Raw genomic sequence first — 9,850 nt, 5'->3', positions numbered from 1 at the left:
TTGTCCAAAAATGGCATTAATAGAATGAAATCACTTCTGAGAACTCATTTGTAACATCTCGGATAAATGATTAGGCCTCCATTAGCAAGACACTGGGGATAAATGGTTTACATACAGGTTCAGCAGTTGACTGGTTCTCTGAAACCTGGCATATGCTGGTAGCATCAAAACGACTGTCCAAATTCACTGAGTAAAGAAAAATTAGGTTGTATTATTGGGCAATTTTTTTTAACAAGCAACATGAATAGGTATGATGAACGCTAACACGTGCACAATGAAGAAGATTAAGAGTTAATTGAAAAACAAAACTGCCCATAGAACAGGAACGTAAATGTGTCATTAAACGAGGAATACTCAACGACTCCGTGGGCCTCCCATATTTCACATTCCAGAGTAACATCAGCGAATATTAATATTAGCTTTTCATTTCAAGCAGCAGTGGTACTCTGTTCAGGAGGTGTGAAAAAAAGTATGAGTATGGCAAATGTCACCTTCAGACAGGATATTAGTCTAGTTAAAGCTAAACTTAAGACGAGGTTAATACTGGATGTTAAATCATCCAGTATCTAAAATCCCACAATATAATAGTATATATAAAAAAAAAATCAGCTTTTGTGAAGGAGGTAAATGAAAAAATAAATAAATGAAAAGTCAATTTTCACCACTTTCAAATTTTCTGCAAATTTTTGGCACGTTAAAGCCCTCAAAAAGCCTATTCATTTGCATGATAAAATTATAGAATCATTAGTGTATCTGTCTCCCCACATGTGAACTACTTTGTTGTCAATGATGAGCAATCATTTCTCCTTCAAATGTCTTGTTCTATTGGATCAACCATCCACAATCCAGAGATATTCAGTTAATCATAGTTTAACATTTTTGAAACTGGTACCTTTACATTTTTTGGCACTTTTTCGATCAGTTGTTCAATCAGAAATGTTCTGTCAACCAAATTATTGACTACTGTTGTAGCTCTTAGATATTACCTATATGAAATCAATATTAAACCAGGATTGCTTAACCTTGGAAAGTACCAACTATAAAATTTAATTCAAAAATGTATTAGACTGCAAAGCAGCACTGAGCTGGTCCGAGCACATGCATTTTTGAAGCGTTTTATGCCTTTTGCCTGAAAAAAATGAATAATAATTACAACAACTCCATTTTCACACTGATCAGTAGGAGGCGCTCTGACCCTGAGGAAATATTGACACATAAAGCTATTCAGGCTGGGACTCTGATCATGAGGCAGAAGTTTGGTGGTAATTGTGCATCACTGAAGTAAGCCCTGGGACAAGTAACTCAAAGTAAAAATGTGGAATATGGCGAAAATGGCGACTAAATGAAAAATAGCAGGCTTCCTGTTATGTTTTTCCAATTGCACCTCTGACTTTTTTGTTTGTCTGGTCATGATACACATGTGAACGGGGTCTTGGGGGGCACCGTTGAGCCGTTTTGCCACGCCCCTTGAAAATTCCTCCTGAATACGTACATTTTCACCACTTTCTAATTTTCTGCAAATTTTTATAAGAATTTGAGCATGTTAAAGCCCTAGAAAAAAAGCCAATTCATTCGCCTGCAAGATAATAACAATAATCCTTACAATTTCAACAGGGCCTCACTGTCTGTCTGTGCATGTCAGTGCTCAGGGCCTATTAGGGTTAATGTTTAGATTTACTCTTGGTCCATGTTTTTATATGAAACCTACGGCATGAATAATTGTTGCTATATGGCAAATGTTTGTCTTCTCAGCACGGCTTTGAAGCAATTACTTGTAAAATTTCCCTGTGGATCGCGGGTTCCTGAGCGTTGATGTGGACATCTCCCACCTGACCATTTTCATACCTGAGAAAGAAAAGAGAAACATTGAAGATAGATAGTCTGTAGCTAGCGGGAGGACTTCTTGTCTGCTGCTTTATATTTCACTCACACAAAGAGGAAGCGTGTGCACACGTTGTCAGATTTCGGACAGACCCAAATGTTCCCATGCTTTTGAAGGTCTTTTGAAGTGATGACTGTTAGAGACATAAAACAAAGTCATACACTAATATTAACAAATCAAAGCTCTTTGTTACACTACATTTTCCCTATTTACCTTCACAGAGTGCAATGCAGTTCAGGTTGCTGCTCTGCAGAAACCTTGCTTGCCCCGGCTCTTCCTAAAAACAAAGATTAGAAATGATCTTTGCTTAGACAGGATGAGAATCAGGATTAGATTCCCACAACAGAAGAAGTTGTCGTACGAGGAACATATGAGCTCAGCCTGAACAAATGTGAGTGATAATCGATGGTACCTGTTTGATTTTGTTCATTCGATTGTATTTCTTTAGGAGATCTTCTCTGGCAGTTATTTGGTGTCGACCTTTCCCCATCTCTGAACAAAGACAAAGAATGTGTTTAGAAAACGTATTATTGTGAAAAGCAATAATATATACAGAATGATTATATATAATGTGTTGATATTATATTAGTTTTATATACAAACCATTCTACAAGTGATTGTAATGGGCTTTATATTTATAGTAACTAATCCCATTTAATATAATTATTGTTAATAATAATGATAAGAATAGTATCAAGTGTGTATTCTTACCTGAATATCCAAAAGATATGCTTGAGATTGGACTCAAATAGATGCCTTTCCCATATGCAGCTCCATGAAGCTTAAATAGAAAAAGTCAATTACTTTTAAAGGTCCAAATGAATATATAATACTCTTGTGGGTTGAAATCTCCACTGTGAAATGCATAGACATTGGTGTTTACATACTCTACCTGTAGTTTGGTGTATGAGGCATTAACCAGCCCGTTTCTTAGAATAGAGTGCCAGTTTTCAATGTGGGAACCACTGAAAGATGAAAGAATCAGGGCTGAACAAATGAAGCAGCATATAAAATTGATATTATTAAAACATTTTTGCTGTGCTACATCATTTATTTTACTCACTGGAAAGCGAAGGTGCTGCCATAAAGCTTTCTAGCGGTTTTGAATCGAGCCTCTTTGGACGGAGGGTTGCTGATCAACAGGAACTGATGGGGCGTGTGCATGAACTTCAGTTGCTTTATTATGCAGCAGGGGATTAAAAAAACATTATTCAGCGTATGAAGCACAGAAGATGATCTGTACATTTCACAGGTAAAATATTAACTTCGGCTTTAAAACGTGTATCTGCTGTGTGAAGACGTTGTGTTCTTACAGTGGACGGCTCTGTCGTACCTTGTGCAGTGGAAGCTTGACAATGTGGGACCTGTTGCTCGCTAAAATCCTGTTGTCAAACACACAAACACGCACGTGAATATGAATCTGAGAAACACTGACATTAGTGAGTTAAATAGAACGACTACAGGAGTGAAACACTAGTCCAGTTGGTAGCACTCACCATTGTAGCAGGGGATAAGCGAGAGGATCTAACTTGTCCATCTGCTTCCTAATTTCAGAATGTGGACCCTGGAAATGAAATAGGGTTAGGGTTAGGGTTAGTGCTAACATCTTTCAGGTTATTCTCTGAAGAGGACAAGTGTTAATGGTGTCACTGGTGTAGGATTGATATTCAGATCAGTTACCTGTGCCATCCTCCTGACTAATAAGACACTGTCCAGAGATTTTTGCAGATGGTCGTAGCTCTTTCTCTGCCACAACAAATTACAAGAATCTGCTGAATTTTAATCCTGACATACTTTATAATCAATTTCCAAATCAATCAATTCAAACGTTACATCGTTTATACCTTAGGAGTAAAGGCCAGGGTTTTGGGATTGTATGGATCAACGACAGACGGGTATGGCTCAAATATGATGCTCTTGCGTGAAGACTGAAGAGCCGCTCTACACATAGCGACCAGCAGGTCAATCACCTGCAAGAACAGGGATTACTCTTCACACGTAACTCTTATTGTGATACCTCATGCTTTGTGTTTAAAGTGCCCGTGAGTTTGTTACCAACCTCTGCACCGGTAGCAACCTCCTCCGTAGCTCCAGACATGACCCCCAGTGTGTAGAAGGAAAACACACACAGCTCCCTGGTGCAAACTGCAGGCTGCAAACCCACAAAACCGAATAGTGACAAAGGCTCACCTGGATTTGAGAGTACTGCTTTATTATTATTTCATCAACTGACAGTTCATTTCTTTGCAGCAGCGTACCTTTAACATGGGGCCGTTCTGAAACACATGTCGCTCATCACACACCACACAGAATTCATTCAGCGTCGGCATTCTCTGCTCAGCGTACCTCATTATCTGTAAGTAAATCGTAATACACACCCAGAGATGAAACTGTTTAAGGGGGGGGCCCAGGAAACAGACCCCACACATCATAAGCATCATAGAATCTGCTTAACCGTTTAAGGAAATGTAAAAGAAAGTTATAGCCAAGTTTTGTGGGAATCCATCTTGTAGTTTTTGTGAAATTTTGCTTACAAACAAACATGGGAACTAACCAACAAACAAACAGACAGAGGTGAAAACCTCCTCGGCGACAATATCTCAAATACTGAGGTGCTGCAATTTTCATTTAGGACAGGCTGGTGTCAAAGATCACAACAAACCTTATCTAAGTTATTTTTAAAAGCCATGTTAGCAGTGATTTAGCAATTATTCATTAACATTTCACTTAATTTTACCAAATGAAAAAAATATTGCTTTTATTAATCCTCACAATCGACTTTATATGAAGTAAATCTATATAAGAATTCCTAGGCTTAAACATTTGTAGTCGACTGATTATTGTGCTTACTACAGAATGGTTGTTTTTATCCCCACATTAATAAACAAAAATCATTATATTGTCTGATCTATTCTGATGTCTCAGTATATCTGACTATTAAACATGTTTATAGTGAATACAAGTGTTGACTGGCCTCCATTCTTCCTCATAATGTTTAAACATAAGGTGGGAGAAACATTAGAAACAAAAACCTCCTCGACAAAGTATCAAAATGTTGAACTGTATAATGTTTACAATAATAACATTTACAGTGGACAAGGCTTTACCTGCACTAAAAAGCCATGCTGCAGAGTGGGGGTGGTCTTGCAGTGTCTGATGGCCTTGGAGGAGAAGAGCAGCTCTATCAGATGTTTGGTGCTGAGCTGTGCTGATGATTTCACTGCTGACACCAACACCCTCTGTGGAAGAAGACACACAAACACTTTTAGTGGATAAATAAATTACAAAACCAGTAAGACTGTTGCACACACAGCAGTAACGGCCATCTGGAGGGAGTCACCTTCCCACTGGGTGTGTAGGTGAAGAGCTCTCCCCTGGGATTCTTGATGGTGTAGTAGCTTGTGTGATTTGTGAATCGGCTCAGTTTCCTGCCTGGTAAAAAAAGTCTTCCTTTCATAGATGGAGGCTGGAGCTCATTTGACCTGCCCACAGTGAGGAGGGGACAGAGAGGGGAACACGTATCCATCAGCAGATCCAGACAGACGTAAAACAGCTGGGTTCCTGAAGTCACCTCTTACTTTGAAAGTGGTAACCAGATGGTGAGTCGCGCTCTGAATTTCTTGATGGTTCCACTCGGCCTGAACCAGCTGTGTCTGCGCTTCTGCTGGACCACGATCTTCTCGTTGGTCAGGTGGTCCCTCACCCGAGATATGAAAACTGCGAGAATACTGGGGAAGATGGCAAGTCAGTAAAGCATTGAAATGTATACAATTAATAAGGAAGGAATCTTACAACACTTTATCTAATCCATTTTTGCACAATTCCGGTTTATGCTACTCTCATCCAATGACAGTGTGCCTTATGACTGCATACTTATTGTGTAGTGTACTTATTTGTTCACACCTGGCATCAGTCCTGTTCATATGGTCGAATTGACAATAAAGCTGACTTTGACTTTGACTGAGTCATCCCATCACTGCCATTAGAGTATTAAAGGACACTCACTTCTGCAGTTGGTTCCCGAGCCTGAAGTGATCCATGTTGGAAGGCTGGAAGACTTCAACTGAAGGTGCTGCAGTGGGAAACATCATTTCATCAGCCGCCCCCTCACACTGTATTTACGGCAGAGTTATTTTTGCAGCAGTGTTGCAGATGCTCACCGGGTCCATCCAGGTACTGAGACAGAGAGAAGTGCAGACGGATAACAATGGGCTCCAACGGGTCAATCCTCCAGGCGTTGGCCACCTCCTCCTGAGGACACACACAAACAGCATGAACAGGCCCATGATGCTGTGACAGGAAACTTGACTGCAGAGCTGAAAGCAGACAGAGAAGTGAGCCAAGAAATCTAATCTTGGATAAAAGTTAATATTATCATTATATAATTGTGCTACAAATATATTTTGGAGTGTGTGTTAAAGTTTCTGAAGATGTAAAAACTAGAGTACAGATTTCTAGGAATCTCCCTTGAAGGATGGGACGTGAGCCCAGAAAGAACAAATAGCTCTTGGCACAGATCCGGATAAAGCAATTGATCTATTCTATCTATAGCTTTCTGTAATATTGTGAAAGAATAATTTTCAGATTTTCACAGATTTCTCAAGGATTGATTCATGGGTCTTGATGATTTGTTTTTACTTTGCATGTCTTCAATTTGGTGCAGCTTGACTGTTGGGCCTTGGCGGAGGGATGTGCTTTACTGAGTGCCATTCAAGTTTTGTTTGTTGCTTTGTTTGTTCGTCAGGAGGAGTACGCAAAAACTAAAGAACTGATGAAACACGGACCAAGAAAGAACCAATCATTTTTTGTCAAAGAGGTGGATCCAATATCTTTTATATCACTTTCTGTGTCATTGCAAGATAGGGAGATTCAATTTTACATTTCATTTAGTCAGTGAATAATTCATGAAACTGATACTGTTACATAGTGCATGCAATTTGGTCCAGGGGGCTGTATCACTCTAATTATGAAATGCTGCCAGAACATGTCTGTAGCATTTAGAACAGAACAGTGAAATTAACTCACATCCAGAAAGATGGAGTTAATGTTTAAATCAACGTCCACAGCATCGATTGGTCGATACACCCTAACAGAAGAAGAATGAGGAGAACATTAGATGATGTAGAAGGGTGGCAGGTTTCCTTTCATTTTCAGGCCATGGAGGAGAGAAGATGTTCAGATGTTCACCTGACAGAGACACCAGAGTCAGAATACAGAGTCCTGACGGCCTCGATGTCCGTCTCCAGCTGGGGGTGGTGATACAGGTCCGTGGCACAGCTCTCCTGCCAAGACAAACACCAACACCCTCACCTTATGGTGCAAACAGCTCAGCTCCGCAGGGCACTGACGGATTAAACTACTCAGAGTTCTTAACAATAGCTGAGAAGACGGCTTTTACTACCATCACCACCGAAAGGTTTCTGAGGACACAACACTTTATCGTTTCACCCTCTATTTAGCATTTTCATATGATCAAGCTATATGTGGCAAAGAAAAGTATTTTCCATTCCAGCTTCCAGAAACACAATAGAGCCTTTTTTTAAATTATATGCTGGAGTAATATCCATAGAGCTACCAGGAGGTGACTGAAAGTGATGTGTACCTGTATTCCACACAGGATCTCCCCTGTGTCACTGTCCTCATCGGTTTGGCTCTCTGTTCGCTGTTGGCACTCAGTCTCCTGTCGGGTTAATGGGAAAAGCTGTCAATCTGAAGATCCCCTTGTTTGCGAAGACAATCATTTCCCTCTGTCAACCAAACAGCAATATACTGCTCAGTGTAACATAACATGTTATATAAGTGTTTGATAAATCTCAAAATTGTCAAACATTGATTTTCTTTTCACCCACTGATTAGTTCATTGAATATTTCAGACGATTGAAGAGATGAACTGGAGATTTAAAGCTACACTCACCATGCACTCAGTTCTGTAACACTTCTTCACCAAAAATCAAGAGTTCGCTCCACTGTACTAAACAGAAAAACTGGCAGAACATACGTGAGTTAATTAGTTCAGCTACTTCTGCCATAGAGACATGAACATATTGGTGATGGAATAAGCATTAAAATAAAGTTATTACCTCTCTTCAACGTGAAAATCTCCAAATATTCCACTTGAGAAACCTTTAAATCCTGTAAAAAAAGATATATATTTGATCCCAAAACTACCAAAACAAATGAGTATCTCTGTTTGACAGTTGGCCGTCTCTCCGCTCACCCGGGGGTTTTGAACAGCAGGAAGTCCCAAATGTTCGGTCTCAGACTTCAGTGTGCCGTGATTGGCTACAGATACCGACGGACCAATCAGGTGAGCCTGGTCCTGAGGATGAGGACCTGCAGCTCCAGGGCTTTTACGGCACACTTACAGTCTCTCAGTCCTGTTTGATTTGAATGCCGCCAATCGCCAGGCATGGAAAGAAAAAGACTTTGTAAAAGAAAAAGAAATCCACACAGTCCTACAGCCTCCTTAGAAGTCAGGTTCATGAATATGTTGTAAAGTAGTGGGGTAAACGTAGATGACTGGTGGCAGATTTTGAGGAATGGTGATTCAGGTGATGCTTGGTGTGTATTGGTCGTCCTGTCCGTCTGGGTGCTGTGGTCCGACCTTAATCGGCAGTTACCCTTGTTAGCAGTCGCCTGCTGCTCTGCAGTCTGGTCAGATTAGACACTTGCAGGACTGCATACATCTGTGCAAGTCGTCTCTCAACAAGTACTTTTCTCAGAGTAATCCACTTAGACGAGAGCAGGTGTTGGTTACGTGGCCGTGTGTAATTATAGTGGGTGGCTACAATATCCATGTATTTTATACTGTATGCTGCACATGGTCAAATATTTATCTGAACTGATCAAATAGAAAGCAAATAAAGCTTCTGCTGGGATGAGTGAGCACGTACAGAAACAGCAGAACACTAAGAGCTTCACAGAGGTTGTGTCTGCTGCAGGATTATGTTGCATTAGAATGTGCAGTTTTGTGTTGCTGTATTGACCCCTTCTCATTTAAAACACCTTTCATTTATTATTATAACTTTTTTTATCAGTCGATCAGCAAGAAAACTGAACATCCGATTTTCACATCAGGAAACATTTAGCAATGAGAAGGAAATCGGGTTGTCAACTGAAATAAATGTTTTTATGATATGTCATTGGTGTATTTCCATAGGAATAAGGACATATTATTGCTAACTCTTCTCTGTGCTTTACTTAACAACAAAAAATCGATATAAAATAGCACAAATCACAAATAGTGATTCAATAAAGTTGATTGTAAACCAAATCCAAACATAAAATAATTTAATCACACTATCCACATTTGAAAACAATTATATTGAGCGAGATCTTTTTTAATTTGTTTAAGCTTTCCAGAAAATATGGTAATATTACAAGCAAATACACAATTAAAAGTAATTATTTATTCATCCATTATGTTTAATAATTTATAAGGATGAACACCATGAAAACCTTGTCGTGTGGTTGTGTGCAGCTTAACCTCAAGCGAAGCAAATGGTTTATTTTAGTCAACACAGCAAAAACTAACATGTGATACTTATGCCATATGTTCATGGCCCACATACTGTACATACATGCATACACACTTGTACAAACACACACATATATATACATACTATATATAGTATATATGTGGAACAATCTGTTCAATGATATCATGTTGGCTGACTCAGTAATCGTTTCTAAGTCCCCTGCACCTATTTGTTTTGATTCTGGCCTTGTGAAGACAGTACAGTATGTACAGTACAGTATGTTCTATCTTCACAAATGTGTTCATATATAGAAACAAAATCTATTCATAATTATTTAAGGAAGAAGAGCAGAAAAAAGTTAAGATCCTACTTTTCTTGCATTGATAAAGCACAGAGAGCATTGCTAGCACATCAGACCTTCTTCTTTTGAGCATATATACATACGGATTTAATTATACTTTTAGTTATTTTTCTGAGTATAGCATAAGGT

The 9,850-nt window shown here is 39.2% G+C and overlaps 1 protein-coding gene across 1 annotated transcript; it reads right to left on the bottom strand.

The window, feature by feature from the left end:
* Positions 1-513: 513 nt before the first annotated feature.
* LOC133955069 (protein mono-ADP-ribosyltransferase PARP6-like) lies at positions 514-8,568 on the bottom strand. Its single transcript, XM_062389720.1, has 22 exons — positions 8,503-8,568; positions 7,485-7,562; positions 7,070-7,164; positions 6,908-6,968; positions 6,043-6,133; positions 5,888-5,954; positions 5,461-5,610; positions 5,223-5,364; positions 4,990-5,121; positions 4,141-4,236; positions 3,942-4,034; positions 3,727-3,852; positions 3,563-3,628; positions 3,379-3,446; positions 3,216-3,264; positions 2,946-3,058; positions 2,775-2,847; positions 2,594-2,663; positions 2,295-2,374; positions 2,096-2,159; positions 1,931-2,015; positions 514-1,845 (listed from the first exon to the last, which is right to left on the bottom strand). The coding sequence occupies exons 1-22, from the start codon at positions 8,566-8,568 to the stop codon at positions 1,749-1,751; spliced, it is 1,962 nt and encodes a 653-aa protein (XP_062245704.1). The 3' UTR covers positions 514-1,748.
* Positions 8,569-9,850: the final 1,282 nt, after the last annotated feature.

This window comes from Platichthys flesus, chromosome 6 (assembly GCF_949316205.1).
Source record: "Platichthys flesus chromosome 6, fPlaFle2.1, whole genome shotgun sequence".
NCBI classification, from domain to species: Eukaryota; Metazoa; Chordata; class Actinopteri; order Pleuronectiformes; family Pleuronectidae; genus Platichthys; species Platichthys flesus.
The sequence above is the reverse complement of the archived record's forward strand: the minus strand, read 5'-3'. Positions and strand labels throughout refer to the sequence as shown.

What these genes read in the sequence shown, in the direction of transcription:
- LOC133955069 (XM_062389720.1), bottom strand. Translation starts at nt 8,568, where the DNA reads ATGTATGCAGTCCTGCAAGTGTCTAATCTGACCAGACTGCAGAGCAGC. An exon ending in TCAGTACCTGGATGGACCCG is followed by an intron (nt 5,955 to 6,042) that starts GTGAGCATCTGC and finishes TTCCCACTGCAG; the next exon opens with CACCTTCAGTTGAAGTCTTC. An exon ending in ATCTGGTTACCACTTTCAAA is followed by an intron (nt 5,365 to 5,460) that starts GTAAGAGGTGAC and finishes CACTGTGGGCAG; the next exon opens with GTCAAATGAGCTCCAGCCTC.